The 17,022-nt window shown below is 43.2% G+C and overlaps 1 protein-coding gene across 3 annotated transcripts in view; it reads right to left on the bottom strand.

The window, feature by feature from the left end:
* The window catches only part of MAPKAPK5 (MAPK activated protein kinase 5), a 46,283-nt gene that overhangs the window by 28,800 nt on the left and 461 nt on the right, over positions 1-17,022 (bottom strand). For all 3 annotated transcript variants that reach the window (XM_031948606.1, XM_031948604.1, XM_031948605.1), the window contains exons 2-3: positions 1,585-1,658; positions 838-913 (exon numbers count right to left, since the gene is read on the bottom strand). In XM_031948606.1, coding sequence (XP_031804466.1) covers positions 838-913; positions 1,585-1,658 — 150 coding nt within the window. The remainder of the gene's footprint in view (positions 1-837; positions 914-1,584; positions 1,659-17,022) is intronic.

The following is a 17,022-nucleotide window of genomic DNA, read 5'->3' as shown; positions in this document are numbered from 1 at the left end:
GGAAGAAAGCCCAATGCCTGGGACTGATAGAAGGGTTTTTTCTGAATAAAAAGAGAAGATTGGATCTTCAAGGAAATTCTCTAATGAGACAGTCTGAACTTAGATTTGGACAGTCATACAATCTAACCCTCCTCTGGCTGCCACGGTAGCTAAGCTGACAATTGCTGGGCCAAAGGTCCTAGCTACTCATACATATTTTTCCAGTGACATTTCCATGAACCAAGTCCCCAAATTGATGGACTTTGTACCTTATTGTAGTCACCTTACTGGCTAATGGAAAAACAAACTGAATAGTAAGAATCAGGCCTGGGCAGAGCCTTATTTTATTCAATAAGACAAGACATTCCTGGGTGTACAATCTCTGGCATTCAGGATCAGTCTGAGCAAGAGAAGGAGGGACTCACAACAGTCCGTGGCCTTCAGTCCCTGGCCCTTCGACAGTGCCACCCTCCAACACATCTCTAGGAGGGCCCTCTGATCCCCTGCCCGCTGCTCCTCTGGCTTCTCCCTTGTCTGCCCTGCCCCCACTCACACACAGAGCTGGGAGTGCAGGGAGCAGACAATGGAGCCAGCACAAACCCTCAGGAGCAAGGACCAGAAAGGCTACCCTGCTGGTGCTACTGCCACAACGTCTTCAGAGAAGCTGAGATAAGGAAGGGAGGACGACAGGCCAAGCTTTCTCTGAGACGGAATCATATGTGCCTGTGTCCCGTTAGGAAGGCAAAATGCCTAATATCCAGCTACCTTAAAGGTAATGAAGGAGGAAAAAGAACTGTTTCTATAAATGAAAATGGAGGAAAGGAGGAAGAAAAGAAGAAAAGCAGACAGGGCTCATACCTCATTCCGAGCTTTTGGACGATCCAGAAGAATTTTCAGTGCAAATCGTTCTTGGGTGGATTTTTTCACACAGACCCTGATGTGGGGGAAAGGGGTAGGGGTGGTCAGAGATCACATCACAAAAAAAACTCTGCCCTTCATCTAAATATCCGATATAAACTATAGAAAGATTCCCAAGCAGCATGCTGGGAAGAAGTCTGCCTCGGCACTCTGATCAAGCCTGGGCCGAGGGCAGCCTCCCACTGCAGCTCCCACAGAACGCTCTGAGCAGAAGCCATGGGGCAGCAAGAGATCGTTTGGTTAAAGCTCTGCCAGCGTGGCTCCACAGCCCTACCTCCACCTACCACTGCCCTAAAGCTACATGCGGGTAAAATACAAAAACTCCAGGGCTTATTTTTATTTCTAAATGTACAGGGGGGGAAAAAAAAAAACTCTTAAAAAGTTGTACTGTCATTCCCCATGTAGTTCCAAATTATTTTCCAATCTGGCTGGACACTGATTCCTATGGGACATCTGACATTCCCAACATCCCTTATCAGGGCCATGTCGTCACATTTCTTGCATGGCAAAAGTGTTATGCTCTCTGTTAATATGATCACTGCAAGTCACACATCAACACGGAATCTGTCACAAAATGACTAGCAGCATCCAAGGGGAAGGAGGAGGGGGCAAGACAACATTTGAGTGAAAATTGATCTTCCGGCATCCATTTTGAAAGCAGAAATTCAAATGCATAGAGTTTCTTACCTAACTGGACCACTAATTCCAGCTCCCAATTTCTGAGTCCAATTAATATTGTATTCTTCTAAAATGGAGGTCTCCTATTAAAAAAAAAAGGGAGGAAGAGGGAAGAGGAAACAAAGAATTAGTCCCTTAATGATGATTCAGAATCTTCTAGGTCTCACAAAGTATCTTAAACATGGTACATATTTGATCAAATAAATGTTTGTTGAATAAATGATATCAGCAAGCATCACGAAGATGCCCCTTTTGTGTAATGTATCAGTTGAAAAAAACTATGACACACCTCTGGCAATGGACAATGGTACAGTTAATCACTGAAAATTTAGTCACCTTATTTGCAACAGGTTTAACACCCCCAGAAAAGAAAGGTCAAGATAAAAAACTTTGTAAAGCTCCATATAAATAGGCAAAATTAATGATACTGACAATAATCATAACTTTTGTTTAGATGCAACATTTTTTTTTCAAAATATGCTCTAAATCATTATTTAAAACAACCCTCTCAGGTTAGCTAACATGACAGAATAAAAAATAACAAATGTTGACAAAATTAGGACACTAATACATCATTGCTGGAATTGTAAATTGATCCAACCATTCTGAAGAGCAATTTGGAACTAAAAGAGCCAAAAACTGTGCATACTCCTTGACCGTACTCCTAGAACTACTAGGTTCATATTTCAAAGAGATTTTTTTTTTAAAGGAAAAATAAAAGGACCTACATGTACAGAAATATCCATAGCAGTTCTTTTTGTGGTAGCAAAAAGTTGGAAATTGAGGTGCTGGCTATTAATTGGGGAACAGATGAACAAATTGTGGCCCATAATTCTGATGGAATACTTACTCTTAAGAAATGAGGAGCAGGATGCTTTCAGAAAAAGTTGGAAATCCTTACATGAAGTGATATACAGTAAAGTAAAAAGAACCAGCAGAACAGTCTACACAGTAACAACAATAATGTATAATAAACAACTGTGAATGACTTAATTCTCAGCAAGAAAATAATCTAAGACAATTGCAAAGGATTTATAATGAAATGAAATTATGATGGAAAAAAACCTCTCCAAAGAAAGAACTGATAGGAGTCTGAAGGTGGAACAAAGCACACTTTTTTAAACTTTATTTTTCTTGGGGGGAGGGGGGGTCTTGGGAGGGGAAGGAGTATGAAAAATCTGGTGTTTTCTTTTGCTTATATGGAAATACATATTACATAATTCTACATGTAAAATCTCTATCAAGTAACTAGCCTTATCAATGAGGAGGGAGGAGAGGGAGAGAATTTAGAATTCAAAATTTTTGGGGAGGGAGGCAATCAGGGTGAAATGACTTGCCCAGGTCATATAGCTAGTAAGTGTCTGAGAATGAATTTGAACTCAGATTGTTCTGACTCCAGAACCAGTGCTCTATCCACTGTACCGCCTAGCTGCCCCTGGAATTCAAATTTGTAAAAAAAAAAAAAAAAGTTACAAAATTGTTTTCACAATTGGAAACTTTTAAAAATACTTCAACAAATTTAATATAAAACTAAGATAGGGATACTTAATCTGGGGTTAGTAAGCTCTTTTCTTTTAATATTTTAATACTTGCATTTCAATATAATTGGTTTCCTTTGTAATCATATGGATTTTTTAAAAAATGTTATTAAAAAATATTCTGAGAAAGAATCCATGGGCTTCACCACACTGCCAAGTCATCAAATGTTTATTAAGTGTCCACAATGTGCCAGGCATTGTACATACAAATAAATTTGTATTCTCTTTCATTTTTTTTTTGTTTCATTTTTTTCTGGTTATCCATAATCATTCATTTTTTTAAAAAAAGTTTTTTAAAAATACATTTCCTTATGAATCACACTGGGAGAGAAAAATCAGAACAAATGGGAAAAACCACGAGAGAGAGAAAAAAAGTGAACATAGAATGTGTTGATCTACATTTAGTCTCCATAGTTCTCTCTCTGAATGCTGATGGCATTTCCCATCCAAAGTTTATTGGAAGTATCTTGGATCACTGAACCATTGAGAAAAACCACATCTTTCATAGTTGATCACTGCACATTCTTGCTGTTACCGTGTATACTGTATTCTACTTATGCTGTGTGTTCTGCTTGTTTCACTCAGCATCAGTTCATGTAAGTCTCTCCAGGCCTTTCTGAAATCAGCTTGTTCATCACTTTTTGTAGAACAGTGATATTCTATTACTTTCATATATCATAACTTATTCAGCCATTCTCCAACTGATGGGCATCCACTCAATTTCTAATTCCTAGTCACCATAAAAAGAGCTGCCACAAACATTTTTGCACATGTGCGTCCCTTTCCTCTTTTATGATCGCTTTGGGATACAGGCTCAAATAGAGAGGTCAAAGGGCATGCACAGTCTGATAACTTTTTGAGCACAGTTCCAAACTCTTCTCCAGAAAGGCTGGATCCATTCACAACTCCACCAACAATGTATCAGTATCCCAGTTTTCCCACATCCTCTCCAACATTCCTCATTATCTTTTCCTGTCATCTTAGCCAATCTGACAAGTGTGAGGTGGTATCTCAGAGTTGTTTTAATTTGCATTTCTTTAATCATTAATGTTTTAGAGCATTTAGAAATTTGTATTCTCAACACACAATCCAATGAGGAGACAACAAGCAAATAACACTGTACAAACAAGACAGATTCAAGATCAATTGGAGATAATCAAAAGAGAGAAGAAGGCACTAGCAACAAAAAACATCAGAGAAAGATTTCCTATAGAAGACGAGATCAAAGAAGCCAGGAGATGAAGATGAGGAGGGAGAGAACCCCAAGCACAAGGGAAAGCCAGGGAAAATGCTCTAAAGGCAGTAGCTTGGACTATAGAATCCATGGGGTGCACAGAGTATAAGAAGACTGGAAAAGTAGGAAGGGGGATGGGTTATGAAGAGCTTTGAATCCTGCTTTATTTGATCCTGGAGGAGATAGGTTGTCATTAGAGCTTACTGAATCAGGGGTCTATGTGGTTAAACAAGAATGAACCTGAGGCGGATGACCAACCAGAAAGTTATTACAACGGCCCAATGTAAGGTTTAAAGTGTCTGCATCCAGACAGCTGCAAAAAGAGCAGGAGAGCATGTGGGAGAGACAGGACAAAGGCAAAACCAACGGGACCCTGCAATGGATCTAGGTGGCAAGAGAGGGAGAAGTCAAAGGTGACACCTGAGTTGCAAATCTAGATGGGGGGAAGAATGAGAGTGCCCACTACAATAATAGGGAGAAAAGAGAATGACTTCATTTTGGGGATGCACTGAATTTAACATGGCGATAGTACCAACACTTCAAGTTGTGGAAAAGGCAGGAAACTGGAGGACAGGAAAGATTAGAATTGGCTCTGTAGACTGGAAATAAACACTGGAAATTCTGGAGAGAAGTCTCAGTTGAATCATGAAAGAAGTTAGACTATGAAGTTAAAAGACAGGGAAGAAAAAGTAGGGCTTAGGGTTAAGAAAAAGTGGGGGTCCTTGCTTTAAAACAAAAACAATAAAGTCAAGCACCTGTCCCTAGAAATTTAAGAAATAACAATTTATCACACAATACTACACACAAAAAGAAAGTGAGGAAGAGGGAAACAAATTACTAACCAAAATAAATAAGGCAGATAAGAAAGTTCAAATAAAAGTATTAGCACTGACTAAAAACAAATAGCTTCTAAATCCTCAACAGCACTACTTTGATTAGGAGGCTTATGTTGTTATCAATTATCAGTCTTCTTGGCCCAGAATCACACCATACTGTCTACCAAAGAATCATAGAGAAATATTCCCCAATATCTGTCAAAACCAAGAGATTTCAAAAAAACTGTTCATTTTTAACAAATATTTACTGAGCACAAGTGGCTTCCATTGTCCTGGGGAGATGGGCCACCTAAGTAAATAAAGATAATTTATGCTAGTGAGAACCCCCCAACACAGCAGGGAAGATCAGGAAAGGTCTTTGGGAGATGGCACTTACACTGAGTCTTGAAGAAAGTTACAGATTCCCAGAGATCCCAGGGAGGAAGCAAAGCATTTTACCCACAAAGATGCACCCAGAATTTGTTTAATTGGGCAAAAATCAAATGGGGAAAAGACACAAACAGGAATCTAAGCTATTCTAATAATTCTATTATTTTAGAATTAATAATTATATTAGAATTAATTGGAATTAACAATATTATTTTAGAATTAATAAATTCTAATCTAACCAGGTGAAAAAATGCTCCTTATCACTATTAGAAAATGAAAATTTGAACAACTCTGAGGTTCCATCTTAGACCTCTCTGATTAACTAATTTGACAAAAAGAAAAAATTGACAATGCTAAAGGAGCTAGGGAAAAACAGGGACATCACTGCACTGATGGTGGAGCTAAGACATATCCTGGCCACTTTGGAAAGCAATTTGAAACTATACCTAGAAAGTTACCGATCTCTGACCCTGCAAAATTACTACAGCCCAAAAAGATCAAAGCAAGAGAAAAAACTCCAGTGTGCAAAAATACTGTAAACATTAGTAACAGCACTGTGATAGAGATAATAATATAATGCTTTTTAACAATGATGATAATTTTCTACTCCAACTACTACTATTAATACAGATGACATACTTTCAGGCTTGTAAAGCACTGTACATATCTTATCTTCTTTGATTCTCATAAGAACGCTGGGAGGCAGGTGATATTAAGATCCCATTTTATAGATGAAGAAACAGGCTGAAAGACAGAAGCCATGTGCCCAGAGACAAACAGCTAATTAGTGTCTGACCTGGATTTGAATTCAGATTTTGTTGCCTCCAGGTTTAACACTCTTAGCCTCTACACCCCCAAGCTTCCTTTGAAGTATAAAGACAACTCTGAAAATATTAGTAAGTGTAATCATGGCAACAAAAGGAGACCATTCCAGAGGAGGAATGATGAAGCAGCTCCCCACCTCCTGAGGGAGATCACGGATTCAGGGCAAACACCAGGACATTCTTTGGGGGCGTGCACAGTGCTGCTGTGCACAGTGCATCTGTTTTGCTTTGACTGCTTATTTGTTAACAAGTTTTGTTTTCTTTTTCAAGAGGAGACAAAAGTGGAAAGGGGGAAAGGTTAATTTTTGCTCACCAAAAAATGTAATTTAATTTTCAAAATGTAATCTTTTCAAAAAAGAAACTAAGCAAACCCTGTTGGAAAGTTGTTTGAAAAGTTAACATTTATCACAAAAAAGGGAAAAGGACCCACACGTGCAGGAATGTTTGTAGCAGCTTTTTTTATGGGGGCAAGGAACTGGAAACTGAGTGGCTGCCCATTAGTTGGGGAATGGCTGAATAAGTTATGGTATAGGAATGTTATAGAATATTATTATTCTATTAAAAAAAATGACCAGCTAGATGACTTCAGAGAGGTCTGGAGAGACTTACATGAACTGATTAAGTGAAGTGAGTACAACCAAGAGAACAGTGTATAGGGCAACAAGAAGATTATGTGATGATCAATTCTGATGCATTTGGCTCTTTTCAACAGCAACGTGGGCCAATTCCAACGGCCTTGTGATGGAGAGAGCCATCTATACCCAGAGAGAGTCTGTGGAGACTGAATGTGGATCACAACATGGTATTTTCACCTTTTTTGTTGTTGTATGCTTGAATTTTATTTTCTTTCTCGTATTCTTTCCCTTTTTGATCCGATGTTTCTTGTGCAGCATGATAATAACAAGAATTGCACATGTTTAACCTATATTGAATTACTTGCTTTCTAGGGGAGGAGGTAGGAGGAAGGGAGGGAGAAAAATTTGTAATACAAGGTTTTACAAGGAGGAATTTTGAAAACTAACTTTGTATATATTTGGAAAATAAAAAGCCATTAAAACAAATAAGAAGAAGAGCTAACATTATACTTGTACTTATAAAAGTAATTGCTCCTCTTCTAGACCTTCCCGAATCCCAGTTCTCCTCCCATCATTTTCCTCAGCTAGATATTACAGCTTTATTAATATTTTCATGGACACTGTCCTTGTCGAATACAAATCTAAATCCTAATGTACCAGAGAGGAAACAGTCCAACATGTCAATGTTAGATTGACTACAACTGACAGGTTCACTTAGAAACCTCAAAGCCAGAAATGAAAAAGCGAGAAGGGATAGGTAATGGAAGTCTACTAACAAGAAAGGCTTCCTGACAATCAATCCCTCAGTATTTACTGAAAACCTACTACATGCTGGTTAAGAGGAACACTAAGACACAGGAGAAACGGTCCTTGCATTTAAGTAGTACATCCAAATAAAGGAGACCTGAATAAAGATATACAAAAGATAGAGTAACTAAATCCATCAAAAAGCACTGACTAAGCACCTATTACTATGTGCTAGGCAACGCTCAGAATGACATTCTAATAAGGGAGATAAAAACTACACTGGCATGGAAGATGGAATGCTAAATATGAATTCATGAAAACGTGAGTTCTAAGCTAGTTTCTGACATTCACTAGCTGGGTGATGTTGGACAAGTCACTTTGCCCATCTGCCTCAGTTTTCTCATCAGTAAAATAGGGATAACAATAGCACTGACCTCCCAAAGGAGAAGTGAGGGAATGGGGTTATTCGAGATGGAGGGCACTAACAGTTCTGGGAACCAGGGAAGACTCCAGGTAGACAAGAGTGCTTAAACCACCTTTTGACGACGGAGACTCTGAAGCAGAGGTGAAGAAAAAGTACAAGTTGGGCCCAGGAAGCAGTCACTACAAAGGTGTCCCTTTTGGATTTGGGGCGGGGGGTGCATCTTGGGGAAGTACAGAGGGGATGCTGCTTTAGCCACGTTGGGGTCTTCAAGGCCACTTGGAAGCGGACAGGAAGGACAAGTACGCCAGTTTAGCCGGACTGGAGTGAGCAGGAAGGGGAGCAAGGTGTCTAAGGACTGAAAAGGTAAGAAAGGGTCAGGCTGTGGAGAGCTTTCAATATCAAACAAAGGAGAGTCTCCTTGATGAGCCCTGGACACTAGTGGCTTACAGAAGCAGACTTGTGCCTTAGGAAAGTCACCTTGGGAAACGATCCGGATGACGGTCAGTTTGGTCTGGGCTGGAGAAGAGATCTGAGCAAGGAGGCCAATTAGATGGGATAGCTTAAGGGGAAGCAGCTCAGGGCCTCCACTATAATGGTGGCTGTGAGCGGGGAGAAGGGAGAAATTTATTTGAGAGACGTGACGACAAAACCAACAAGGTCTGGCTGGTCGGAAATCTGGATGCCAGATGGTGCCCTCGATACAAGAGGAGTGTTGGAGGGGAAGTCTGTTTTGGACGTGCTGAGCCAGGCAGCCGACTGAAGAGGTGGGAGGTCCTGGAAGAAACCTGGGCTGGATGTCCAGATTTCAGCACACAACTAACAAGTGAACCGTGTCACAAGTGAGATTGTGTAAAGAAAGGAAAAGGAAGTCTGGCATAAACCTTGGGGGAATACCCACCTAAGTTATCCAGAGTCAGATAAACATTCATTATGTACTCATCATGTGCTAGGCACTGGGGATACAAATAAGAAAAGGCAGTCCTTGCCCTCAAGGAGCTTAGTGTCTAATAAGGTAACAGAGAAAAGGAAAGTGGAAAGGGGCAGGGGGCACTGGGAGGTGACAGGCACAGGGCACCTGGTCTGGGGAGTTGGAACCAAGTGGGCCGTAGATGGAAAATGAAGGAGCTGGAAGGTCCAAAGGCTAAGGGGAGAAGAGCTGAAGGAGGCCGGAAGGAGCGAAAGTTTCAAGGCTGAGGTAGTACTGTGGTGAGATTTTTTTCATCAAAATCTAGCAAAGGAAAATGAGAGAATGGCCAGTATGGCAGGTCAGTGTCTCACAACCCCCCACCCCCACCCCAAGAGGAGGGCCAAGGGTCACACTGTGACAAGCACTGACAGGATTCGACAAGAATAGTGAGAACGGAAAAAAGCTGTTCTCTGACCACAAGGAGAACATGGACAGCTCTGGAAAGGAGAGCTGCGCCGAGCGAGTGAGGTAGGCGAGCATGGAGGGCACTAGGGAGAGATAGAGGAGGGAGCAGCGGCCCCCAGGCCTTGGTGGGGAGAGAAGGGGAACCAGCCAGGAGGCCCAGGAGGCCCAGGAGGCTGGCCCCAGACCAGCATGGTGACCCTGAGCAGGCCAGTCAGCCTCTGTTCTCTACAAATGGTAGGCCCTGTCTGTCCAGGGCTCGCACACTTCAATGCTACGTCAATGCCAGCTGTTGTCACACCAACCACCGCCATCATTACCTGGTCTCTAACTACAGAGAGCAGTAGAGACCAATTTAACAGAGACTGGGGCAGATCCGGAGCAAGAAGGGAAGGGGTCAGCAGACAGGGAAAGACTGGAGGTGGAGCAAACTGTTGAACAAGGCCTAGAAGACAGGGCGAGAGGTCTCTGTGGAAGCCCTGGGCTTTTCCCCCAGAGAGCAGAGTAAAGGGGGGATGATGGGGACAGTGGGAAGCAGAGCTCACGGCCAGAGCAGCTTTCAGAGAAAGGCCCCAACCTCTGCTCAGTGAAGGTGCAGCAAAGTTCTCAGCTGAGAGTGGGGGGGGAGGCTGCAGAAAGGGGCAGAAGGCTGAGTGGGACACAAAGTTGAGCCGGAGGAACAGGAGTGCCCGGGGTGGGAAGTGCCAGGCAATGGGCAGCGCCCAGCAGTGGGGAGCACCTGGCAGCAGGGAGCGCCAGGCAGTGGGAAGTGGCAGCACCTGGCAGTGGGGAGTGCCCAGCATGGGGAGGTCCCAGGAGTGGGCAGTGCCCAACGGTGGGGAGCACCCATCTGATAACAGACCCGCAGTTTCTCCCACCCCACTCAGCAGCACATGAGCACAGAGGGACAGACCAGCAGATGTGTGAGGGAGAGAGTTGGGGGGAGAAGAAGGGGCTAGAAGTCCCAAGGAGGGCAGTGAGCAGCTTTAGGGGATGCAAGGACTAGGTTCTGTTGTGGATCACTTGTGGGAGACAACAAAGGTAAGAACATGACCCTCCCTGTGTGGAGTTTGAGGGAGCGTAGAGGAATCATGGAGGCTGAGTAAACTGAAGCCTCGGATGTGGGTATTTGAAGGAACATGAACACATGCTGACGAAGACCAAAATTGGGGTGGAAAGAAACCCTATAAACAGCAGTACTAAGTTCACCAAAGAAAATGTAAATGATTGAACCCAACTATAAAAGTCTTTAGAGGTCAAACCAAAATTTATATTTGGAATTGTAAGTAGTTTGGAGCCCCCAGATCTTCTTGCGTAAAGGAGAAAGGTGATTTGTTTAGGAAAAATGAGCTGAAGAGATCAAGAAAATGCTCATGAAGATAAAAGTGGCCCTTTGGCTAAATTCTGAAGGAAAAAAGGACTCTGAGAGGCAGAAGTCTGAAGGGATTACATTCCAAGCACGGGACGGCATGTACCCAAAGCAGGGAAATGAGAGATGGAGCATCATGTGTGAGGAACAGCGATATGACCAGTTTGGCTGAGCTGGAGATCTGGGAAGGGAAGGGACATTCACATAAATCTTGAGAAGGCTAGGATCAAATTGTGAAAAGGATTCCAAAGGCAAGCAGGAAAACTGTGTTTGACCCCTCCTGCTGTCCTTGCTTCTGGCTCTCCATCAGCCCACATATTCAAACCACTGACAAATCTCATCAATCCTTTCTCCAGGACACTTCTCACTGACATCCTCACCACTCAAGCCTTGATCTTTCACCCAAACTATCTCAATAACTTCCTATTTGATATCCCTGACCCAACTCTTTCAGTGATTTTCTTAAAGCATGACTCTGAAGATTTCAAGCACCCAGCCTTCATCACCATCCACAACACAGCCCGGGCTGACCCTCTCACCTGGAAGGCCATCCTTCCTCATCTCTATCTCATATTCCCTGGTTTCCCTCAAGATTCAGCACAATCATAATTTAGAATCAAAACTAGTTAGCACTTGCATGACAACTGAAGTCTGCAAGGCTCTTTTCAAATACTATCTCCTTACATCCTCACAACACAGTATGTGATATCATTCTCATTTAATATGGGGATAAAAGCGGACAAGTCTTGCCAATGGTCCCACAGAAAGTAGGTATCAGGCTGGATTTGAAATCAGATCTTCTTGACTAATCCAGCACTTTGTCCACTGCTTCTTGAACCATCCTTCTGCTTACTTAATATTTTATTTTTTTCCAATTACATGTAAAAACAATTTTAACTTTAAGAAAAAACTTTTATCTATTTTGGACACCAATTTGGCAGTTTATTGGATGGGGCCGAGGTGAGGAGGAACATGTGGGCAAGGAAGCTGAGGATGACTCCCAGATTGTGAACTTGAGTGACTGAAAGGATGATTATACTCTAGAAAAAACAAGAACATCCCAAAGAGATAAAAGTTGGGGGGGAAGAGACCACTTGACTAAAATATGAAGCAGAACATTTTCCTGGAGATCTTTATTATTAAGTTCCTATCAATTCTGCCTATGGTGACCCTGAGAGACTGTTTCTTAATAAGCATTTATTAATCACCTACCATGTGCCAGGTATTTCAGTTTTTTTTCTTTTCTCGAATTTTGTTTTTAAACCACCTATATCACCTACTATAGCTTCCCTCTCCTCCTGTCCCTCCCCCTCCCAGAGGGCCATCATAAAAAAAAAAAAAAAAAAAAAAAAAGTTGTTTAAGGAGAAAACAATTTAGCCAAACTAACCAACATACTGAAAAAGCTTGACATTATATGCAGTATTCCACACCCCTAATCCTGGGCCTCTGAACACAGGGAGGGGCACTGCCTTCACATATCTCTTCTCTGTGACTTCACGTAGTCCTTACACTTTGGCCACATTCCATTTCAATTGTGCTGTGGCGCTCCTTGCATTGTTACAGTCACTGCATCTATTAATCTCTAGACTCTGCTTATTTCACTTTCCATCAATTCATATGGCTTCCTATGCTTTTCTGCAATTATTATATTCCAACAAATAATACATGAGTGTGTCCATCTTTCCACAACAACTCCAGTACTGACTATTTCCATTTTTGTTATCTTTGCCAATTTGCTCAGTGTAAACTTTGCGGTTGCTTTTAATTACATTTCTCTTATTACTGACTTGAGCATCATTTCATATAGTTGTTCATAATTTACAATTCTTCTGGTAAGAATTGTTCTTTCATATCCTATGACTACCCTGCCAGAGAAAGGCGCTGGTCCATATATTCTGGTTAGTTACCTATAGCTTAGATGTTAGATCCTTACCAATGCTCTTTTCCCAGATGACCACTTCCTACCTTATTCCAGCTGCATTAATTTTGCTCATACATCAGCTTTTTTATTTCATGTATTAGAAATTATCATTTTACTTTGGTAATCATCTCTCATACCTTTCTTGGTTCATGATTCACTTCCTAAACTTCCTAACCACAACTGTGAAAGATTCTGGCTCTGGTTTTCTTCTCGTTTTTTATAAAAGATCATTAATATTTCAGTTATGTATATCAATTTTGCATTTACTATAGCATATGACCTACCGAGATGTTTCTGAAAACATACTCTGATGGATCTTTGCTCTCACTGACACACTCTCTCATGATTGCCATGTCATTTGGCTCTCAATTATGCCTATAAAGGTTCCCCAGGGGAATCCTCCTCCTCCACTCCTTCCCCTCCTAGCATTTACTCCATAAGCTAAAGGTGGGATAATTACATGAGTTCCTTCTGGGCCACGGTGTGTGCTGCTTCCACAACAACTGCCCTAAACTCAACACCCATATGGAAAGCCCCACATTACAGACCAACGGCAGATATTTAAGGAGGGGTCAAGGTGCTGATATCTAAAATGGACTACGTCAGGATTCCGAAATTGATTTCAGAGATCATCAACTCAAGCAAATAATGTTCTAATTTTCAAAATATTTATTAAGCACTACTAGGTATAACAGATTGCTAGGAATGTGGAAGAATAAATGTGTAAATCTCAGCATTACAAAAGTTTAAAGTTCAGTAAAGGAGATTATCAAGGGCAACAGTAAGATTAAGGCAGAGTGAGTGATAGGAAGAACTAAATGAATTCAGAGAACAGAACAGGATCTACAATCCTTTCCCTAGAGTGCAGGTCAACAGGCACTTACTTGGTGCCAAGTGCTTGTTTTCTCCCAGGGCATTCGGAGCACTTTTATCATGGATCACTGCAAAAGCCAACATGGTCCCATGGACACAGTTTGGGATTTGGAATCGTCCCCCAAGTTCCACGTCCACTTCTGTCACATTTATCTACTACCCACGTAAACTAGTTGGAGATCTCCTGGCTTCTCCCATACTGAAACCATGTCACCGCTGACAGGACCCTCCAGGACGTCCAGCACTACTCCCAGCAGCCCAGGCTAAGAGGCCTAAGTGTGGAGTGACTTTGCCCTTCCCAGCCCCTGCAGCTCCCTCAGAGCCCTGGCCCCATCAGGACAATCTCCCCTGGGAGACCAGAGTCTTCTGGTCCTATCCCTTCAGGTCAAACAGCCATAGTCATCTCCAAGGTCAAAGCCATTCCCCCCTCTTAGCCTCTTCTTTCTGGGCTCCAGCCACATAGAAGCTTCCTAGCCTGTGGCCCCTCAGTCTCACCAGTCCTGGGGCTGCCAACATCACAAATAAATGATCTAGAGGAGAGAACACAAGGCACACCAAGGTGTTACAGACCCAAGTTTTAGGAGAATGATGGAGCCAAGTGCTGGGAATAAATGGTTGGTGCAAGAGATTTCCCTCAGATACTCTTAATTCCACTAATCCCTAAGCACACTTTGCTATCAGGCTTGAAAGTTTACAAAACTTCTGGCCACGATGCAGGCCTCTAACACAGGCTCCAGCTGTGACTGCTGCAAGAGCCAGACCGGGTCCTGGGTCCTCAGGGTCAAAGCCCATCATGTGCTAGTTCACATTATGCTGCTCTTAGAAGGGGCTGGACACGTACACGGCAAGTCGAAATGTTCAAGCAATATTTTGTTCCAAAACATTACATATAACTATTAATAAGCTGTTAATCAAGAAAAGCTGCAAAACGTGGACACTAGAAAATGAGTTTGGGCTGTGCTCAATTTCCCTTGAGTTGAATACTTACATGTCTCAAAAACAAGGCTATAAGGCTTATAAATGTACATGCAATTTTTTCACTTGGGTCATCTTCTCAATGATATATTCCCATCCCCAAAGAATTAAATACAACAAAGGAGAAAATGAATTTTAAACCTTGATGTTTTTAAAGGCTTAGATATTCCTTAGTATTTTTTAACTGCTTCTCAAGCTTCCTTGAAAAGCTGGCACTCTATAGCACCGCTTAAAAGAGATGACACTGCCTTGTGGCTGAAAAGCCAGCTTGAACACCTGGGTTTCCAGCTCTACCTTTGGCCCTCCTGGTAATGTCTTTAGCACGGCCCAACCCAGTGCCCCTGGCGCCTCTAAGACTACAAGGTGCAAAGGTATTCACTTCCATGGGTAGAAGGCATTTCCTCACTCCAGTGCTGATCAGAACATCGGAGTCCCTGGCTGGCCCTGAACCCTAGTGCATCCTTTATGAACCAGGTACAAGTACTGAACTTGTCACTGAAGACGCCCTTCCAGAGTTCATACCCAGGAGGAAGTCTAAGCTGCCAAAGGAAGCCTGTGCCAGGGAAACGCCTGAAGAAGACTGGAATACTATGGACTTGTCACTGACAGATCAGAAAGTTTGGTTTACAAGATGTCAGGAACAAATAATGCACATCAAACTTTTCATCAAAAATGGTATGACAACTTTTAAGCTTGCTTCTGCTTTGCATAATTAAAGCCTTCACATTTCCTAGACATATGTCCATCAAAATAACATTCAGACATGTCAAGAACAATTTGGCTTGTTTCATTTAAAAAAAAAAAAAAAATCAATCAATAAGCATCTAAGTGCTTTCTGAGTTCCAGACACTGTGCTAAGGACTAAAGAGTCAAAAGAAAAGCAAAAACAGGGAAGAAAAAATAGGCTTTAGAAAAATTTATTTTGTTACGGGTCCTCCAAAATTTCCATTTATTTGTTTCTCCCCTAGACAGAAAGCAACAGGACAACAAGCACTCTTAGTTCTTTTTAAACGAATTAAAGCTCCACAGGGGAACCTGTAAAGGTTTTGAAGGTCAAACCAAGGGCAGTTTTCAGAAGCACATTCCCAATCTCTGAAGGAAATCCTATTATCGTGTCCATTCCTTTGCCAGCTGCAGCTCAGAGTCTGGCAGGAAGCAGCCCCGTGCATACAGCCAGGACACACATCATCAGAGGCAAGAGTGGAAGTCTCCAAGGTGGGAGCTACTGCCTCTGCCCTGTGCAGCGCGGTCCCTTAGAAGAAAAAACTTCCAAGTATCTGAGGTCACTGAAAAGCAGGCGGAAAGCTCCCTAAAATGCCCAAAGTTGGGCAGCTGGGTGGTGCACCTGGGTAGAGCACCAGCCCTAAAGTCAGGAGGACCCGAGTTCAAATCTGGTCTCAAACACTTACACTTCCTAGCTGTGTGACCCTGGGCAAGTCACTTGACCCCAATCGCCTCAGCAAAAAAAAAAAAAAAAAAAAAGCCCACTCAGTGCATTTCCTGGGACCCACTTGCACACAGACACCTGTATATAATCTCAAGAGAAATAAGCCACTGTTGTTATACAGGACACTTTCCCGCTCCGTCCAAAGAGCATCTGAGAGTCTGAAATTTTAACTCGCCACTCTTAGTCTCGTCTGACTCAAGGAAGTCCGGGGTAACTGATCTTCGCCTTAGGCCAGCAGAAGGGGGAGAAAGAAGGGCAGGAGACCTAGAGTGCTCCTCCTCCAGCAGCAGCGGGCCCTGGGCCGCAGTGGGGCTCCTGGAAGCAGAGCCATGGCGGGGGATGGCTGGGGCGGGAGGCAAAGACCTCTGAACCAAGCCCCGAATCCGTCTCTGCCTGAATGAGTGCGGGACCGCGCCAGGCTTCCGGCTTCCCCGGCGATGAAAGCGCGGTGGGATGGAAAGCGCTGAGGTGCCAGCTCTCCTCGGCTCCTTGCCACCTGTTGAGACTTGGGGGATGACTTACCCTCCTTAAGCCTGACTCCTTCTCTAAAGGGAGAGGGACGGACTGGCCGGCGTGGAAGCCCTTCCACTCCAGTGGGCAAACATCTTGCCCTCTACAAGGGCCTCGTTTACCAGCTACTAAACGAGAGCCTGGTTTGCTGCCCCTGCCCGGGCGGGGCCTGAGCAGGAGGAGGGAAGGCTCCAGGGGAGAGCAGGGGGCAGAGGGATGCTGGGGGCAACACTAAGTCCGCGGGCGCCAGAACGGCGGGGCTGCTGCTTTTACCCCCCCCCCCCCTTTCCCAGCCGGGCCCTACCTCCCTGTCAGACTAGTCTCTAGGGGCTGGGCCAGAAGCTGCCCCCCCCCCCCCCCCCCAGGTGTAAAACAAGGATTTCCGCCCAAACCTTCCTGATGCGGGTCCGCCGTGGCCCCGAGGCCTGGGGAGCG

This window comes from Sarcophilus harrisii, chromosome 1 (genome assembly GCF_902635505.1).
Source record: "Sarcophilus harrisii chromosome 1, mSarHar1.11, whole genome shotgun sequence".
Lineage (NCBI taxonomy): Eukaryota > Metazoa > Chordata > Mammalia > Dasyuromorphia > Dasyuridae > Sarcophilus > Sarcophilus harrisii.
Note: the sequence above shows the minus strand (reverse complement) of the source record. Positions and strands in the feature narration are given on the sequence as shown.